Source organism: Solanum lycopersicum, chromosome 9, assembly GCF_036512215.1.
Source record: "Solanum lycopersicum chromosome 9, SLM_r2.1".
NCBI lineage: Eukaryota > Viridiplantae > Streptophyta > Magnoliopsida > Solanales > Solanaceae > Solanum > Solanum lycopersicum.
The window spans coordinates 37,280,373-37,301,614 of record NC_090808.1 but is presented as its reverse complement, the minus strand read 5'-3'; the positions used below and the strand labels follow the sequence as shown (position 1 = coordinate 37,301,614).

The following is a 21,242-nucleotide window of genomic DNA, read 5'->3' as shown; positions in this document are numbered from 1 at the left end:
AGGGTGTTAAGTGCGCTAGAGGGCTTTTATCAGGGTGGTGGTGCGACCGCCACACCACATGACTCTCATACTAGAGAGGGGGCTCAGACCCAAGAGCAGCAACAAGCTCTAGTCGTTCAAGATGCGGTTAGGAAACAACTAGTAGATCCTGCAGTTCAGAATGATTTTGCACCAGCAGTTAGGGGTCAAGTTTCACCGATGGTTGTTCTAACAGAGTATGAGCAGCGTAGGTGTGAGAGATTTCATAAGATTGACCCACCTCAGTTTCAAGGTGGGAAGAGCAAGTATACTCATGAGTTTCTAACTATCAGTCGAGAGTTACTAGAGATGGTTGGATTAACTGAGTCACATGGAGTTAGATAAGCTACACTCCAGCTTCGTGGACCAGCGAGAGACTGGTGGAGGACTTATTGCAGAGTTTTGCTAGATGGATCTCCTACAGTGACTTGGGAGCATTTTACCAGTGCATTCCAAATTCGTTTAATCCCATGGAGCGTGAGAGCTGAGAGTCTCTTGAGGTTTGAGAGTCTAAGATAGGATGGTTTATCGGTTTCAAAGTATGAGATGCATTTTTGCCTGTTGTCTAGGCATGCGTTGTCCATTATTCAAAATGAGGCAGAGAGGATCCACAGATTTGGGAGGGGATTGACTTTCTCTATCAGGTCTGCTGTGTTTCAGACATCTAGAGAGGGGGCTTCATTCCAGTCCATTGTGAGCGCCGCCAAAGAGGCGGAATTGATGGAGATAGAGGAGTTTGGGGACCCTAAAAGGGCACGTATATCAGGTCAGTTTCATGGTACCTCATCTGGAGGTAGGGGATCACAAAGAATAAGTGGTTCTTTTCATCGGCGGGGACCTATTTATGCATCAATGCGGAAATTTGAGAGTGGACAGACATCTGGGCGTTCTTATAGCCCGAGTCACGGCTCGTACGGTTCGCAACAGTGACCTACAAGGCGACACAATTATAGTGGGTTTTCAAGTTCAGCACAGAAGTTTCTAGGTCAGAGATATTATTTTACTAGTGCAGATCTCGATCACTTAATGCGACAGTGTTCTTTTCAAAGGGTCGTGATGGGCCTCGACCTTATTCTTAATTCAAGACTATACCACCAGCACAACAGGGTAGAGGTTGTAGCAGAGTTAAGTCAGGTAGAGGTGATAGAGTTTCTAGTAGTAGTGTTGCAGCTTAGCAAAGAGTGGAGGTAGAGGTACCACCCAGGCTGGAGCTGGACGAGGATCCCACTGCTATGCTTTCCCTAGGAGACTTGAAGCGGAGACCTCTGGTGTTGTTATTATCTGTATTATCCTAGTATGCTATCGACCTGCGTCTGTGTTGTTTAATCCTTGTTCTACATTCTATTATGTGTCTATGTATTTTGCTGCTAAATTTGATATGATATATGATAGCATGAATGTACCTTATACTGGTGGATCGAGTGTATCAATCATGTCTTGTTTCTTTAGCTAGGTATGAGACTTGGGTAGACTTAATCATTCTGGAAATGGTAGACTTTGATGTTATCTTGGGCATGGATTGGCTTTCTCCTTATCATATTGTCCTTGATTGTAATGCTAAGACTGTGACCTTAGCAACGCGTGGTGTTCCGAGGGTTGAATGGAAGAGTGTTTGTGGTTCTTAACCTAGCAAAGTTATCTCTTTTATCCGTGCTCATAGATTGGTGGAGAGGGGATGTTTTTCTTACTTTGTGTTTAGTTGAGATACTAGTGTTGAATAACCTCCCATTAACTCTGTTACCGTGTTTCAGGAGTTTCTCGATGTATTTCCTTCTAGTCATGCAGGTGTTCCTCTTGATAGGGATATTCATTTTTCTATTGATTTGGAGCCAGGCACTAAGCCTATTTCTATACCTCCACATCGTATGGCCCTAGCAGAGTGGAAAAAATTGAAGGATAAGTTACAGGATTTATTGAGTAAGGGTTTTATTAGCCCTAGTGTATCACCTTGGGGTGCCCCTGTATTGTTTTTGAAGAAGAACGATGGGACTATGAAAATGTGTATTGATTATAGACAGTTGAACAAGGTAACAATGAAGAATAAGCATCCTCTTCCGCGTATTGATGACTTATTTGATCAGTTACAAGGAGCCTCATTGTTCTCTATGATTAATTTAAGGTCTGGGTATCATCAGTTTAAGATTAGGGCATCAGATATCCCTAAGAAAGCTTTTCGTACTCGATATTGACAATATGAGTTCCTACCGATGTCCTTTGGATTGACTAATGCCCCTGCAACATTCATGGAGTTGATGAATGGGCTATTTCGACCATACCTTTATTATTTTGTAATTGTTTTCATCAATGACATCTTGGTTTACTCCTAGACTGAGAAGGGCCATGTCCGACACTGAACTTCAGAGGTTAAGAGAAAAGAAATTGTATGCCAAGTTCTCAACGTCTTAGTTCTGGATTACTTCTGTGACATTTTTGGGACACGTGGTGTCCAAGGAGGGTATTAAAATAGATCCGGCCAAAATTGAGGCATTTAGAGGCTGGATGCGACCTACTTCACCTACTGAGATTCGGAGTTTTGTGGAATTGGCAGGCTATTATAGACAATTTGTTCAGAGTTTCTCTACTATTGGAGCTCCATAAAATATACTGACTCGACAGGATTTGTGTTTTAGTGGTTTGATGAGTGTGAGAAAAGCTTTCAAAAACTCAAGACTATGTTGACTTCAGCTCTTGCATTGACTCTACCTTAGGACGGTGTAGACATTACATTGTATTGTGATGCTTCAGGTTTTGGATAGGGTGGTTTTGTTGATGCAGAAGGGGAAGGTGATTGCTTATGCTTCTAGGCAATTGATGTCCCATGAGAAGAAGTACCCTACTCATGATTTGGAGTAAGCGGCTATGTTATTTATACTTAAGCTATGACATCATTATTTGTATGGAGTGCATTGTGAGATGTTAACTGATCATTGGAGTCTTAAGTATATCTTTAATCAGAGAGATTTGAACTTGAGGCAGCATAGATTGCTTGAGTTGCTAAAGGACTATGATGTGACTATTCTATATCATCAGGGAAGGCCAATGTTGTGGCCGATGCTTTGAATTGGCAGACTCTTAACTTGGGGAGTCTTGCATCTATTAGTATTGAGGAGAGACCATTGTCTAGAGATGTTCAATTGTTAGCTAACTGTCTTGTTCGATTGACGATCTCAGAGGAGAGTGATGGGATGATTGCTTTTATTGAGGCTCGATCTTCTTTAGGCGAGAAGATTCGTGCACACAAGTTTAGTGATGAAAAGTTTTGTCTCATTCGAGACAAAGTATTGAGAGGGGAAGCGAAGGAGGCTGTCCTTGATTCTGATGGTGTCTTGAGGATTGGAGGCAGGATTTATGTGGACCTGACAAGCAATTTTATTAGATTATTTCTTTAGGAGACCCATTGTTCTCGGTGTTCCATCCATCCAGGAGTGTCAAAGATGTATCATGATATGAGTCAGCATTATTTTTGATGTTTGATGAAGAGAGATATTACAGAAATTTTTTTGAGGTGTTTTATTTGTCACCAGGTCAAGTGTGAGCACCAGCGGCCCGGGGGTGTATCTTAGAGGATGCCTATTCCTACTTGGAAGTGGGAGCGGATTACTATGGACATTGTTGTGGGTTCGCCTACAACAGTGTGTGTTTATGACTCTTATTGGATTATTGTTTATGCGCTAACCAAGTCGGCCCACTTCATTCTAGTTCGGGTGAAGTATACGACAGAAAAGTTATCCTAGCTGTATATCAGTGAGATTGTGCGACTACATGGAGTTCCTATTTCTATCATATTAGATCGAGTTTCACTATTTACTTCTCACTTCTGGAAGGCATTACAACATGATTTTGGTACTCAGTCAGATATGAGCAAGACATTTCACCATCAGACTGATGTTCAGTCTGAGCGGACAATTTAGTTATATAGAGATATGTTTCGAGCATGTGTAATCAATTTTGGAGATTGATGGGATAGGCATTTACCCTTAGCGGTGTTTTACTATAATAATAATTATCACTCTAGTATCCACATGGCCCAATTTGAGGCGTTTTATAGAAGACGGTGTAGGACTCCGATTGGTTTGTTTGATTCGGCAGAGATGGAGTCTTTGGTGACAGACATGCTTAGAGATGCTATGGAGAAAGTCCTATGATTCATTATAGATTATTGAAAGCTCAGAGTCGACAGAAGAGTTATGCAGAATGGCGAGTTAGAGCCTTAGTGTTTATGGAATGTGATCATGTTTGGCTCCTAGTATCACCTATGAAGGGTGTGATGAGGTTTGGAAAGAAGGGTAAGCTTATCCCTATGTTCATTGGACCTTTTGAGATTTAATCCGAGTGGGAAAGGTGGCCTATAAGTTTGCCTTGCCACCTAGGTTGTCGGCAGTTCATCCTGTTTTCCGTGACTCTATGCTTCAAAAGTATATTTTGGATGAATCTCATCTGATTTCACTCTATTCTGTGGAGCAGGGTCAAGACTTGACATATGAGAAGGATCCTATAGCTATATTGGATAGGAAAATCTGAAAGCTTAGGACCAAGGAACTTGTTTCAGTGAAGGTGCAATGGAAGCACCCTTCAGCAAGAGAAGCAACTTGGGAGACAGATTCTGACATGCGTGCCAGATATCCTCAACTTTTTGAAGCTTAAGGTAATTACTTTTACTCTATGTTCGAGGACGAACATGATTTTTTGTGGTGGATAATGTAATGTTCCAAAAGCTCCTCTTTAGATATTGAATATTTGTTTGACTTAAGTTAATTTATCGATAGTTTATGGGCAAAAGTGATAATTTATTTAAGACCCTATACTCTTTAGCCTATATTTAATAAAATATGTGGGTAAAATATATCATTTTTAGAACCTAATTAATTAAGAAAATAAAGTAAAGAAGAGGAAGACCCTAACCTTCCATGCGTGAGGAAGCGACGACAAACAAACAAACTACAGGTAATCAATTCTCATACATTAAAAAAACGTTGATTGTAAACTTGATTGTTGAATGCTTGAGTACTCAATATTTTCTATACATATAGATTAATTAATTAGTACGTGATGATGGACAGAAATAAACGGAGTTTGCAACTTAAAATTAAGAATTAATGCATCAACTTTAATATTATAAATGATTTCATCAATTCTTGTCACTTTCAAAAGTATTGATTGACAATGATTGCCATTTGAGAAATTTGTCAGTATGCCTTAGCAATTTGAAATTGAGTTACGTGAATAACATCTATTAAACATTCTTCGTCACCAGTCAATTCTAGTTTTTATTATTATTTTTATTTTGACATTATAATCAAAGTTTTTGATATATTAAGATAGATAATTAGACATTAAGTGTATTATAGTATATGAAAATATTAGAAATATGGTGTTGGAGAAATTGGAACTGAACCTTAGACTTGAAACTTGGGGGAAATTTTTTTAAAAAAAGAGTTTACATGTTAGTTGAAATCAAGATTTAGAAACTTGATTATAGGTTTTGATGAATTTTTATGGGTATAGGCTAGACATGTAGTGATATGAATGTTGTTAGTTTCAAAATCTTATTTTGAATATGTATTTTAATAGATTGCTTTGAGTTGGAAATTCAATGAAAAGGGAAGGCTAGAGTAACAGAGTGATTGTTCAATAAATTGAGGCAAGTGGATTTCTAAACCCTTTTTAAGCGTATGAAATTCGTGTATTTCCTTGTGTAGTGCTGAGAATTACTTGAAGACTTGTTGCTTATTTGTTGGTGTTGTATTCCTTGTTGTAAATTGCACTTTTTTATCAAAATGGTTATGTCCTCATTTTCATTTGAGCATGTTATTTTCATTGTATATCTGAGACATGATTGTGGGGAGAGGATGTACCATTTCGAGGGTCATATTGCGCGCTGCGATGGATATAATATTTTGAGGGACATATCGCGCGCCGCTAAGGTTACTATTATTGAGGGTCATGTCGTGTGCCGAGATAGATACATGGATAGATATGTCCCATATGGGTCCCGGACTGAGAGACAGCGGGTGTGTATCGTTAAGAAAGACATACATCACCATATTTGACATTGCATCTCATGGCATTGCATATTTTTATTATTGATGAACTTGAACACGTGTTTTGCTGTTCTGGTGAGTATTTCTCTATGAAGCTTGTGACTATTTAATACTGAGTTGTTATTGAGAATGTGTAAACTTATAAAGTGAGGTTATTGAGTTGTGTGTTTGGTAAACTGTAAATTGTAGGCTTTACCATGGAGGTTTAGATAGGGTGTAAGGAGTATCCATATTTTGTCCTCTTAACTTGTGTTTAGAGGTTTGCTTGTTGGGTACCGCGTGATTTGGTACTTACCCCTTGCTTCTTCAAATTTTTGTGGTTTACGAGCCCGGATCTTCGTGATACCTGTCATTCTTTTCGTTTTCGAGTCATTTTGTGGAGGGTTATTAGTTAGCTGCTTCTCATCTCAGCGAACTTTCCTACTCAAGTTTATGACTTTGTTTTTACTAGAAAGACAACTTTATTTAAAACTTTTATTTTTTTTGAACTCTAATATTTACATTAGAGGCTTGTTAACGTGAGAACCTGGATTTGGGGATTGAATTAATATGACTTGGTTTCATAATAGAAATTGTTGTTGGATTGTCATTTACATATACACTTTGTTAGATATTGAGTTTTAGGCTGACATGTCTTGGTGGGATAGGACGAGTGCCATCACACTCATTTTTTGGTCGTGACATTTTGTAAGTCTAATTAGTTTAGTTTTCACATACTTCTAACATTATTCACCAATGAAATCACATTACTTGTTTGGAAAACATAACAAAATTCTAAATCTAATAATTAAGTTTTAACTTAACTAGTACACTATATTGATCAAGTAAATCACATTAACTTATTTGAAGAACTTAAAGATTTTCTATGTCTAATTAGTTATTTTTTAACTTAATTGAAACACTATATTCCCAATTAAATCACATTAACTTATTTGAAGAACATAACAATTTTTCAAAGTTTAATTCTAAGTTTAACTTACTTTTAACACTATTCACCAACGAAATCACATTACTTGTTTGCAAAACATAACAACTTTATAAGTCTAATTAGTTAAGTTTTAACATACTTCTAACACTACATTAACTAACTAAATAACATTAAGTATTTGGAGAACTTAAAGACTTTCTAAGTGTAATTAGTTAAGTTTTAACTTACTTATAACACTATATTCACCAACGAAATCACATTACTTATTTAGAAAAATAACAACTTTTTAAGTATAATTAGTTAAGTTTTAACTTACTTCTAACACTATATTCACCAACTAAATCATATTAACTATTCAAAGAACTTAAAGACTTTCTAAGTCTAATTAGTTAAGTTTTAACTTACTTCCAAATACTATATTCACAAACTAAATCACATTAACTGATTTGAATGACCTTTACATTTTTCTAAGTCTTATTAGTTAAGTTTTAACTTACCTCTAAAACTATTCACCATGAAAATAACATTACTTCTTTGGAAAAAACCTTTCTAAGTCTAATCAGTTAAGTTTTAACTAACTTCTAACACTATATTCACCAACTAAATCACATTAATAGTTGTAGAACTTTAAGACTTTCTAAGTCTAGTTAGTTAAGTTTTAACTTAATTCACAACACTGTATTAACCAACGAAATGACATTACTTGTTTGGAAAACGTAACAACATTCTAAATCTAATTAGTTAAGTTTTAACTTACTTCTAACACTATATTCACCAACTAAATCACATTAAGTATTTGGATAACTTAAAGACTTTCTAAGTCTAAATAGTTAAGTTTTAACTTATTTCAAAACACTATATTCACCAACGACATCACAATACTTATTTGGAAAACATAATTACTTTCTAAGTCTAATTAGTTAAGTTTTACCTTACTTCAACACTATATTCACGAACAGAATCACCTTAAGTATTTGGAGAACTTCAAGACTTTAAAAAGCTTAGTTGTTAAGTTTAAACTTAACTAAAACACTATATTAACCAATGACATCACATAACTTATTTGGAAAACATAATAACTTTCTAAGTCTAATTAGTTAAGTTTTAACTTACTTTCAAACAGTATACACCAACGAAATCACATTACTTATTTGTATAAATTAACAATTTTCTATGTCTTTTTAGTTATGTTTTAACTTACTTCTAACACTTTTTTCACCAACTAAATCACATTAAGTCTTTGGAGAACATAAAGAATTTCTAAGTCTAATTAATTAAGTTTTAACTAATTTCCAAACACTATATTCACCAACAACATCACATTACTTATTTGGAAAACATAATAACTTTGTAGTCTAATTTGTTATGTTTTAATTTACTTCTAACACTATATTCACCATCTAAATCCTCTTAAGTATTTGGTGAACTTAAAGAGTTTCTAAGGCTAATGAGTTAGGTTTTAACTTAACTCAAAAACAATATTCATCTCCTAAATCAATTAACTTATTTGGAGAACTTAAATAGTTTCTAAGTCTAATTAGATTCACAAACTAAATCACCTTAATTTATTTGAATAACTTAACAGATTTTCTAAGTCAAATTAGTGTCACGACCAAAAACGATCCGCAAGTGGCACCCACACTTCTCCTACTATGTGAGTGAACCAACCAATCTAAACCCCTACATTTCAACACAATATAAACAGAACAAATGCGGAAGACTTAAAACTCATTAATGAACATTGATCAAATAACTTCTAAAATTCAATACTTATTATTATCCCCAAAATTTGGAAGTCATCACACCAAGAACATCTATCCTAAATTTTCTAATTCTAAGAGTATTCAAGAAACTAAAACAAGTAAAAGAGATGGTCCATGTTCGAACTTCAAGACATCAGGACGTGAAGGAAAGAGTCCTGTCCGAGCTAGAAACAGTAGCTCACCCTGAATTCTGATATACTGAAGTATGGCTATAGTTGCGGACGAGTCGAAGTCGATGGTATGTTTGTTGCACTCCACAAATAACAAAGAGAAACATACAAGTATGGGTCATTACAAGGCACAAGTACTGAGTAGGTATCATTGGCCAACTAAAAATAGAGAACAATATATATCAAATAATAGCAAAAAATCAACCATAATATTTAATAGGTGATGACAACAAGTACAAGAATCATTGTTAACAACACCAAGCGCACCAATGAGGACTCAAGCCTCCACACCATACTCATTTGGATGATAGGTTCTTTGAGTTTAATTACATTTACATAATTCCGGATTCAATCCCTTTATTCCTCTTGTGTCGGAACGTGACACTCCGATCCCCTAATACTACGTGTCGGTTCGTAACACCTGATCCCCTAATACTACGTGTCGGTTCGTGACACGCGATCCCCTAATACTACGTGTCAGTTCGTGACACCCGATCCCCTAATACTACGTGTCAGTTCGTGACACCCGATCCCCTAATTCTTCGTGTCGGTTCGTGACACCGATCCCCTAATTCTATGTGTCGGTTCGTGACACCCGATCCATTAACCTCATTCTTTTAGTTCATCAAGCCTTATTTTATATCAAGGCATCATAATTAATAGAGTGGATTTATGTTTTTTAAGATTACACAGTATCATCATTATAATCCATCACAATTTACATAATCACAACATGCAACAACACAATTAAGCATATAGAAGGCTTTACAATACCACCCAACACATATCAATCGCTATTTAGGGTTTACTATGAAATAACATAAACCATAACCTACCTCCACCGAAGAATCGTGATCAAACAAGCTACTTCCCAATGCCTTTGCTTTTCCTCTTCATTTCTCTCTTCTCTCCCTCGTTCCTTCTCCCTTTTTCCTTTTCTTTTTACCCTAATTATCATATAGATAAGTATCAAAGATGATAAAAGTAGCCCACTATTTATTTCAAGGTTATCTCCTTTAACCCTCAAGTAAATAAGTTATTAAACTCACCCACTAATTTCATACAGTTTGTCATAAATAGTCCAAAACACCCCTTTAAAACATTAGTAGAAATTCGACCTAATAAAGGTTACGCAGCTCTTGACAGCCCGTCGTGCTTGCGATGGTCCATCCGTCAGGGTCGTCATAGAGATCAGAGAGTCAAATTCATTAAAGAGATCTATGACGGTCGGTCGTGCCTACAACGGCCCGTGCTGCTCTTCCATCGCGAAGTTTAGAGAGTTGATTCCCCGTATCCAAATTTCATATTTATAAATGTTTTGTCACGAAGACCCTCGATGGTCCGTCGTGACCATGACGGTCCGTCATGTGATCCGTCGACACTATCATTTATTAACAAATGTAATTCTACCTACTCAAAACGACTAAACATGTCGTTACAATACCTTAAGCCTTGAACTATGAGCCTCTGTTGTAAGGACTTGTTTAATCGTTATGGGCAGAAGAGTTTATTTTTTCTAATAGTTGCCTGGGTCGACAGATCCCACGATGGACCGTCATGGGCACGACGGACCGTCGAGGGGGCCTCGTTCCAAAACACTTTGACTCTGGAAAATTTGGTACTTAGAATAACTCTCTGAACTTTGCAACGGAAGGGCAGAACGGATCGTCGTAGGCACGACGGACCATCACAAACTCTTTAATGAATTTGACTCTCTGAACTTTGTGACGGATGCAGCAGGACGGACCGTCGCAGGCACGATGGGCCGTCACGGACTGCGTAACCCTGACTGGGCCGGATTTATGTTAAAAGTTTTTAAGGGGTGTTTTGGACTATTCCTTCTTATGATTATAAAGTAAGTGGTTTAATGTTAATAATTCAATTACTTGGGTGTTAAAGGAGATAACCTTGAAGTAAATAGTGGGTTACTTTTACAATCTTTTATACTTATTTATATGATAATTAGGGTAAAAGAAAAAGAGGTTTAATAAGGAAAAATAGAAATAACAGAAAAGAAGAGAGAAACGAGCGAGAGAAAGAGAAGAAAGCAGAGGAAAGAAAAGGTTTGGGGGATAGCTTGCTTGATCACGATTCTTCGGTGGAGGTAGGTTATGGTTTATGCTATCTCCAAGTGTGAGTTTTGGCTAGATTTAGTGTCCTTCTTGGGGCACGTAGTTTCTAAGAATGGAGTGATGGTGTATCCTTCTAAGATCGAAGCAGTGAAGAGTTGGGTGAGACCCACTATTGTTACAGAGCTAAGGAGCTTCGTTGGTTTAGCTAGCTACTACCGTCGATTTATCAAGGGATTTTCTTGTGTTGCTTCCCAATTGACAAACTTGACTAAGCAGAGCGTTCGCTTTGTATGTTCGGAGGAGTGTGACGAAAGCTTTTAGAAACACAAGACTCTGTTGACTACTGCACCAATTGTTACCCTGCCAGTGGAAGGTAAGAATTTCATTGTTTACTGTGATGCATCCTACTCTGGTTTGGGTGAAGTGGTAATGCTAGAGAAGAATGTAATTGCTTATGCTTTTGAGGCAATTAAAGGTGCACGAACGTAATTATCCGACCCACGATTTTGAGTTGGCCGCATTAGTGTTTGCATTATAGCAATGGAGACATTATCTCTATGGGGTTAAGTGTGAAGTCTGTACGGATCATCGTAGTTTACACTATGTCTTTACTCAGAAAGATTTGAATTTAAGATAGAGGAGGTGGATGGAACTACTGAAGGACTATGATATCACCATCTTTTATCATCTAGGAAAAGCTAATGTTGTGGCAGATGCTTTAAGTAGGAAGACAGGGAGCATGGGAAGTCTAGCTCACTTGCAGGTTTCTAGACGCCCATTGGCTACAGAGGTTCAGACTTTGGCTAATGACTTTACGAGGCTGGAAGTACTAGAGAAGGGAGGATTTTTGGCCTGTGCAGAGGCAAGATATTCCTTTCTTGACAAGATTAAGGGAAATCAGTTTACTAATGAGAAACTGATCCGGATTCGAGATAAGGTATTGCAAGGAGAGGCTAAAGAAGCAAAAATTGATGAGGAAGGCGTTTTGAGAATTAAGAAAAGGTTATGTGTGCCCCGCGTCGATGATTTGATTCACACTATTCTTAGAGAGGCTCATAGTTAAATGTATTCTATACATCCCGGTGCAACAAAGATGTATCGTGACCTAAAGCAACATTTCTGGTGGAGTAGAATGAAACAGGACATTTTTGATTTTGTTGCTCAATGCCCGAATTGTCAGCAAGTAAAGTATGATCACCAGAGACCTGGAGGGACACTTCAGAGAATGCCCATTCCTGAATGAAAGTGGGAGAGAATAGCAATGGACTTCGTGGTTGGTCTTCCAAAGACAATGGGTAAGTATGACTCTATTTGGGTGATTGTTGATAGGTTAACTAAGTCGGCTCACTTCATTCCGATTAAGGTGACTTACAATGCAGAGACGTTAGCCAGGCTCTATATCTCAGAAGTCGTTCGGTTGCATGGAGTTCCACTTTCCATCATATCAAATAGAGGTACACAATTTACTTCTAAGTTTTGGAGAACATTGCATACTGAGTTAGGTACTGGGTTGGATCTTAATACTGCATTTCACCCTCAGACCGATGGTTAGTCTGAGCGAACGATTCAGGTTTTGAAGGATATGCTTTGTGCATGTGTGATAGAATTTGGTGGTCATTGGGATAACTTTTTACCCTTAGCAGAGTTCTCATACAACAATAGCTATCACTCAAGTATTGATATGGCCACATTTGAGGCACTGTATGGGAGGAGATGTAGGTCTCGCATTGGTTGGTTCGATGAATTTGAGGTAATACTATAGGGTACTGACCTTCTGAGGGAATCATTAGAGAATGTGAAATTTATTCAAGAAAAGCTTCTAGCGGCTGAAAGTAGACAGAAGGAATATGCAGATCGAAAGGATAGACACTTGGAGTTTATAGAGGGTGAGCAAGTCTTGCTGAAGGTTTCACCCATGAAGGGGGTGATGCGGTTTGGTAAGCGAGGTAAGCTTAGTCCGAGGTATATTGGTCCATTTGAAGTTCTGAAGCTCGTGGGGGAGGTAGTTTATGAATTAGCCTTGCCCCCAGGACTCTCAGGAGTGCACCTGGTATTTCATGTGTCTATGATCAAAAGATACCATGGTGATAGAAACTACATCATTCGTTGGGATTCAGTTCTTCTTGATGAGAATTTGTCTTATGAGGAGGAGCCTGTTGCCAGTTTAGATAGTGAAGTCCGCAAGTTCAGATCAAAGGAGATTGCATCCATCAAAGTTCAATGGACGAATCGACCATTTGAAGAGTCCACTTGGGAGAAGGAGGCTGATATGCAAGAAAGATACCCACACCTGTTTACAAATTCAGGTACTCCTTTTCATCCTTGATCTTCTTCTTGTGATCTATCACGACCCAAATCGAGCGGCGACTGGCACCCACACTTACCCTCCTATGTGAGCGAACCAATCAATACAAAACCCAACATTTCGAATATAATAACACAATCTAATGCGGAAGACTTGAACTCATTAATGAAAATCAATTAAATAACTTTTAAAAACTCGACAACTATTATTATCCCAAAAATCTGGAAGTCATCATCACAAGAACATCTATCCTCAAATTACTAAAGCTAAGAGTATCTAGAAAGCTAGAATAAATAAAAAGTTAGTCCATGCCGGAACTTCAAGGCATCGAGACATCAAGAAGAAGATCCAGTCCAAGCTAGAAGCGTTACCTCACCCTTAAATACGGTGTAATGAAGAGTGGCTAGAGTTCCGGTTGAGTTGAAGACGACGACACATTTGCTGCACTCCAAAAATAACAAGGAATGAAACATACAAGTAGGGGTCTCTACAAAACACGGGTACATAGTAGATATAATCGGCCAACTCAAAAAAGAAAATAGCATATATCAGATCATATCATAAATCAACTACAATACTCATTCTGTAGCAACAACATGTACAAGAATCTTTGATAAATAACGTCAAGTATACTCATGAGGACTCAAGCCTCCATATGACCTTCATTTGGGAAATAGGTTCGTTAAATTTGGTATATTAGCATCTTTCAAGATTCATTATCTTTATTCCTCTCGTGTTGGTACGTGACACTTCGATCCCCTAATACTATGTGTCGGAACGTGACACTCTGATCCCCTAATTCTACGTGTCAGTTCGTGACACCCGATCTCCTAATTCTATGTTTCGGTTCGTGACACCCGATCCCCTAATTCTACGTGTCGGTTCGTGACACCTGATCCCCTAATTTTACGTGTCGGTTCATGACACCCGATCCCCTAATTCTACGTGTCGGTTCCTGACACCCGATCCCCTAATTCTACGTGTCGGTTCGTGACACCCGATCCTCTAATTCTACGCGTCGGTTCGTGACACCCGCTCCACTAATATCATTCTATTTATTCATTAAGCCTTCTTTTATACCAAGGCATCATCATCTCATTACTTTAGTTCATCAAGCCTTCTTTTATATCCAGGCATCATCATCTCATTACTTTAGTTCATCAAGCCTTCTTTTATATCAAGGCATCATTGTTCGATCCTCTCTCTCTCTTTCTGTTCTTTTCTTTTTCTTATTAAAACCCTTTTTCTTTTACCCTAATTAGCATATAATTAAGTATAAAAGATGGTGAATTAACCCATTAATTAATTCAAGGTTATCTCTTTTAAACCTCAAGTAGTTAAATTATTAACATTAACCCACTAAATTTATAATTAAAGCAGGAATTGTCCAAAACGTCCCTTAAAACATTTAAACAAATCTGATTCACCCGGGATTACGCAGCCTGTGACGGGCCGTCGTGCCTGCGATGGTCCGTCCTGCTACTTCCGTTACAGAGTTAAGAGACTAACTTTTCACTAAGGGCCCGTGAAGGTCCGTCGTGCTCACGACGGTCCATCCTGCCACATTGTCACGAAGTTCAGAGAGTCAATTTCAGTACCCAAATTTAAGAATCCTAAGTGTTTTGGAACGAGACCCCCTCAATGGTCCGTCGTGCCCATGATGGTCCGTCGTGGGATCTGTTGTCTCAGCCAGTTTTTCTAGAAATAAAATATGCCGCTCAAAATGACTAAACAGGTCGTTACAATAGATACCAATTTACCCATCGTTCGTCTTCGAATGATCATAAGAAGAAAAACATGGGCGAAAAGGAGTACCTGAATCTGTAAACAGGTGTGGGTATCTTTCTTGCATATCTGCCTTCTTCTCCCAAGTGGCTTCTTCAACGGGTCGCTTCTTCCATTGAACTTTGTTGGATGCAATCTCCCATGACCTCATCTTGCGAACTTCTCTATCTAAAATAGCAATAGGCTCCTCCTCAAAGGACAAATTATCATCAAGCAGCACTGAATCCCAACGAATGATGTAGTTTCCATCCCCTTGGTATCTTCTTAACATAGACACATGAAATACCGGATGCACTCCGGACAGCCCTGGAGGCAAGGCTAACTCATAAGCCACCTCCCCTACTCACTTAAGTACTTCAAAGGGACCAATATACCTTGGCCTTAGTTTACCTCTTTTACCAAACCGCATCACCCCTTTCATGGGCGAAACCTTCAGTAATACTTGTTCAACCTCCACAAACTCCAAGTCTCTAACCTTTGAGCTACATATTCCTTTTGCCACCTTTGCTCCGCTAAAAGTTTTTCTTGAATAGATTTCACTTTCTCCAATTAATCCCTCAAAAGGTCAGTACCCCAAGGTCTAACCTCAAATGCATCAAACCAACCAATGGGAGACCTACATCTCCTCCCATACAATGCTTCAAATGGGGCCATATCAATACTTGAGTGATAGCTATTGTTGTAGGAGAACTTTGCTAAGGGTAAGAAGTTATCCCAATGACCACAAAATTCTATCACACATGCGCGAAGCATATCCTCCAACACTTGAATCGTTCTCTCAGACTTACCATCGGTCTAAGGATGGAACGCAGTACTAAGGTCCAACCTAGTACCCAATTCCGCATGCAATGTTTTCCAAAACATAGAAGTAAACTGCGTACCTCTATCTAATATAATGGAGAGTGGAACCCCATGCAATCGCACCACTTCCGAGATGTAAAGTTTGGCTAACTTCTCTACATTGTAAGTCACCTTGACCGGAATGAAGTGAGCAGACTTAGTTAACCTATCAACAATTACCCAAATGGAGTCATACTTACCCATCGTCTTGGGAAGATCAACCATGAAGTCCATTCCAATCGTTTCCCACTTCCATTCAGGAATGGGCATTCTCTGAAGTGTTCCTCAAGGCCTCTGGTGTTCACACTTTACTTGCTGACAATTTGGACATTTGGCAAAAAAATCAACAATGTCGCGCTTCATTCTACTCCACCAAAAGTGTTGCTTTAGGTCACGGTACATCTTGGTTGCACCAGGATGTATAGAGTACATTGAACTATGGGCCTCTGTCAGAATAGTGTTGATTGAATCATCAACGCGGGGTACACATACCCTTCCCTTGATTCTCAAAACACCTTCCTCATCGATTTGTGCTTCCTTAGCCTCTCCTCGCAATACTTTATCTTGGATTCTGCTTAGTTTCTCATCATCAAGCTATTTTCCCTTAATCTTCTCAAGAAAAGAAGATCTTGCCTCTACACAAGCCAACAATCCTCTCTTCTCATTTACTTCTAACCTCATCAAGTCGTTAGCCAGAGTCTGAACCTCTCTAGCCAATGGACGTCTAGAAACTTGTAGGTGAGCTAGACTTCCCATGCTCCCTGCCTTTCTACTTAAGGCGTCTGTCACAACATTAGCCTTTCCTGGATGATACAAGATAGTGATATCGTAGTCCTTCAGTAGTTCCATCCATCTCCTATGTCTCAAATTCAAATCTTTCTGAGTAAAGACATAATGTAGGCTACGATGATCCGTGTATACTTCACACTTAACCCCATATAGATAGTGTCTCCATTTCTTTAAGGCAAACACTACCGCAGCCAATTCTAAATCATGGGTCGGATGATTAAGTTCGTGCACCTTTAATTTCCTTGAAGCATAAGCAATTACGTTCTTCTCTTGCATTAGCACTGCACCCAAACCTGAATAGGATTCATCACAATAGACAACGAAATTCTTACCTTCCACTGGCAGGGTAAGGATTGGCACAGTAGTCAACAAGGTCTTGAGCTTCTGAAAGCTTTCTTCACATTCATCCGACCATACAAATGGAACCTTCTGCTTAGTCAAGTTCGTCAATTGGGAAGCAATGGAAGAGAATCCCTTGACAAATCGACGGTAGTATCTATCTAAACCAACAAATCTCCTTATTTCTGACACATTAGTAGGTCTTACCCAATTCTTCACAATCTCAATTTTAGAAGGATCCACCATAACCCCATCCTTAGAAACAACATGCCCCAAGAATTATACTGCATCTAGCCAAAACTCACACTTGGAGAATTTGGCATAAAGCTTTGTCTCCCTCAACATTTCCAATACCATTCTCAAGTGCTCCTCATGTTCCTTCTTGCTCTTTGAGTATACCAATATATCATCAATAAATACGATCACAAAGAGATCTAGATATGGCTTTAAAATCCCATTCATCAAGCTCATGAAAGCAGCAGGGGTATTCGTAAGACCAAAAGACATCACTACAAATTCGTAATGCCCATACCTGGTCTGAAAAGCAGTCTTTGGCACATCCGTTGCCCGTATTTTCAATTGATGATAACCTGACCTCAAGTCAATTTTAGAGAAGACACAAGCACCTTGTAACTGATCGAACAAGTCATGAATGCGAGGAATGAGATACTTGTTCTTAATAGTTACCTTGTTCAACTGCCGGTAGTCTATGCACATCCGAAAACTCCAATCCTTCTTCTTCACAAATAACACCGGAGCACCCGAAGGAGATGCACTTGGTCTAATGAAGCCTTTGCTCAACAACTCTTGAAGTTGAGCCTTTAACTCTCTCAACTCCGCGGGAGCCATTCTATAAGGGGGTATAGAAATGGGGCGAGTACCCGGGTCAAGATCAATGCAGAAGTCAATATCTCTATCTGGTGGTATACCCGGAAGGTCTGCGGGAAACACATCTAAAAACTCACAAACTATCGAAACCGACTCAATTGGAGGTACTTGGGTAGTATCATCCTTGAGATGTGCAAAGAAAGCTAAACAATTCTTACGAACCATTTTCTTAGCACAAAGAAAGGAGATGACACGAACCGGATTTGAAGTGTAGTCACCCTCCAATACTAACGGATCTGTTCCAGGCTTGGCTAACGTCACAGTTTTAGCATTACAATCCAAGATCGAAAAATTCGGAGAAAGCTAAGTCATACCCAGAATTACATCAAAATCAACCATTTCGAAGATAACCAAGTCTGCATAAGTATTGCTCCCCACAAAAGTCACCAAACAAGATCTATACACTTTTTCAACTATCACAGACTCACCCACCAGAATAGAAACACGAATAGGCATGTCAAGCAATTCACAATGTAAATTAAGACCATTAGAAAATGCGGAAGATACATATGAAAATGTAGAGCAAGGGTCAAATAGTACAGAAGCCATACAATCACAAACCAAAAGATTACCTATGATAATAGCATCAGATGTCTCCGCTACATACCTCCCAGGGAAAGCATAACAATAGGCCCTATCACCTGTCTGCCCGTTGCCCCTACCATGTTGTGCTGCAGTAGTTCCCATTTGTCCGTCACCCCGGCCGTTTTGATGACCACAATTACCTCGGCCACCACGTCCTCCAGAATAACGACTTCTACCATGACCACCTCTACCTCTAGCTATTGGGGGTCTATAACTCTTTTCTGGACACTTCCTCCTAATATGTCCAGTCTCCCCACATCCATAACACTCCCTGGAGTCAAGCATAGGTCTCTCAAAGAAGTGTTGACCGGTCTGAGGTGGACCCCCAACTACATTCTGTAGTGAAGACTGAATTGGTCGGACTGCGTAACCTCCTGAACCCTGTCCTCTAGAGTAAGAACCATTCAACTCACCTCCCTTTCGAAACCTTTTTGATGTCGTTGCCATGGTGAAGTCATCTGGCTTCACTCCCCTACCTCTATCACGAAGTCTACACCTTTTTGAAAAGATTTCGCTGTAGCTGCTACCTGTAAAGCTGAAATTTGCAACTCTGATCTCAACCCCTTCACAAAACGGCGAATCCGCTCTTGTGGACTGAAACATAATTGGGTGGCATACCTTGATAATTCACGAAACTTAGCCTCATATGCAGTAACCGACATCCTACCTTTCTCTAGACTCAAGAACTCATCTCTTTTCCTATCCCTCAAAGTCCGGGGGATATACTTCTCCATAAACAAGCTAGAGAATAATGCCCAAGTCATAGGTGGTGCCTCTGTTGGTTGACACTCAACATATTACCGCCACCACATTTTGGCGTTCCCTTGAAACTGATAAGTCACAAACTCAACACCAAACAGTTCTACTATGCCCATATTTTGTAGTAGCTCGTGACAGTCAACCAGTAAATCGTAGGCATCCTCATATTTAGCACCCTTGAAGACTGGAGGTTTCAATTTCAAGAACTTACAGAAAAGTTCATGCTGGTCATTTGTCATTATAGGCCCTGTAGTCAGACAAGGAAACGTGCCTATTTCCAATGAGGCATCCATGCGGGGAGCCACAGTAGCCGCATGTTGTACCTCCTGAACATGAGGTGCTCGTGCAGAAAACAGTGGAGGTGTCTGGCCTTGATCAGATAACTCGCTAAGATAAGCAAGAACCTGATTGATCATCTCTGGGGTAGGTTGGGGTGGCAATTCCTCATTCTGCACTTATTTATTCTCCCCATCCTCCCCTTCTCTTACTACTTCCTCAGTCGGTGGAGGAGTCACTGCCCTAGTACCAAATGGGCCAGGCGTTCGTCCTCTTCCTCTAGAGGACGTCCTTCCGCGACCTCTACCGCGGCCTCTTTCCACTGCTCCTCTTTGAGCTACAGTCTCAGTGGCTGGCTCAGATGCATCTTGTCTTGCCGTTGTTGATGTTGGCACGGTTGTTGATATAGTTCTAACCATCTTCGAAATAGAGTGAAGATGGTCAAATACCAATTTGTATCACCTAGATTCACATTGGATCCAAGTAATAGAACGAAAGAAGGAAAAAAAGAATGGAATTTTCCTAAAGTCTTTAGCCTATCAAAGAAAAGTAAAGGCGTCCCCCTACCGTTCCTTAAGACTCTACTAGACTCGTTCTTGTGTGATGAGATCAACAAACCTAATGCTCTGATACCAAGTTTGTCACAACCCAAATCGAGCCGCGACTGGCACCCACACCTACCCTCCTATGTGAGCGAACCAATCAATACAAAACCCAGCATTTCGAATATAATAACACAATATAATGTGGAAGACTTAAACACATTAATGAAAATTAATTAAATAACTTCTAAAAACTCGACAACTATTATTAACCCAAAATCAGGAAGTCATCATCACAAGAACATCTATCCTCAAATTACTAAAGCTAAGACTATCTAGAAAGCTAGAATAAATAAAAAGCTAGTCCATGCCGGAACTTCAAGGCATCAAGACATTAAGAAGAAGATCCAGTCCAAGCTAGAAGCGTTAGCTCACCCTGAAATCCGGTGTAATGAAGACTGGCTAGAGTTGCGGTTGAGTTGAAGACGACAACACATTTGCGGCACTACACAAATAACAAGGAAAGAAACATACAAGTAGGGGTCAGTACAAAACACGGGTACTGAGTAGATATCATCGGCCAACTCTAAATAGAAAGTAGTATATATCAGATCATATCATAAATCAACTACAATACTCAATCTGTAGCAGCAACATGTACAAGAATCTTTGATAAATAACGTCAAGTACACTCATGAGGACTCAAGCCTCCATATCATACTCATTTGGAAAATAGGTTCGTTAAATTGGGTATATTAGCATCTTTAAAGATTCATTATCTTTATTCCTCTCGTGTCGGTACGTGACACTCCGATCCCCTAATACTATGTGTCAGAACGTGACACTACGATCCCCTAATTCTACGCGTCGGTTTGTGACACCTAATTTCCTAATTCTACGTGTCAGTTCGTGACACCCGATCCCCTAATTCTACGTGTCGGTCATGACACCCGATCCCCTAATTCTACGTGTCGGTTCGTGACACCCGATCTCCTAATTCTATGTGTCGGTTCATGACACCCGATCCCCTAATTCTACGTGTCGGTTCATGACACCCGATCCCCTAATTCTACGTGTTGGTTTGTGACACCCGATCCCTAATTCTACGTGTCGGTTCGTGACACCCGCTCCACGAATATCAT

At 39.2% G+C, this 21,242-nt stretch overlaps 1 protein-coding gene across 1 annotated transcript; it reads left to right on the top strand.

Annotated features, from left to right (window-relative positions):
- Positions 1 to 1,505: 1,505 nt before the first annotated feature.
- Positions 1,506 to 19,993, top strand: LOC138338495 (uncharacterized). Its single transcript, XM_069289461.1, has 9 exons — positions 1,506 to 1,628; positions 1,770 to 2,193; positions 3,049 to 3,381; positions 11,360 to 11,467; positions 11,781 to 11,994; positions 12,322 to 12,539; positions 12,783 to 13,042; positions 13,142 to 13,298; positions 19,902 to 19,993. The coding sequence occupies exons 1-9, from the start codon at positions 1,506 to 1,508 to the stop codon at positions 19,991 to 19,993; spliced, it is 1,929 nt and encodes a 642-aa protein (XP_069145562.1).
- The last annotated feature ends 1,249 nt before the right edge of the window (positions 19,994 to 21,242 follow it).

What these genes read in the sequence shown, in the direction of transcription:
- LOC138338495 (XM_069289461.1), top strand. Translation starts at nt 1,506, where the DNA reads ATGGTAGACTTTGATGTTATCTTGGGCATGGATTGGCTTTCTCCTTAT. An exon ending in TATCCCTAAGAAAGCTTTTC is followed by an intron (nt 2,194 to 3,048) that starts GTACTCGATATT and finishes CTATATCATCAG; the next exon opens with GGAAGGCCAATGTTGTGGCC. An exon ending in GTTTTGAGAATTAAGAAAAG is followed by an intron (nt 11,995 to 12,321) that starts GTTATGTGTGCC and finishes GATTGTTGATAG; the next exon opens with GTTAACTAAGTCGGCTCACT.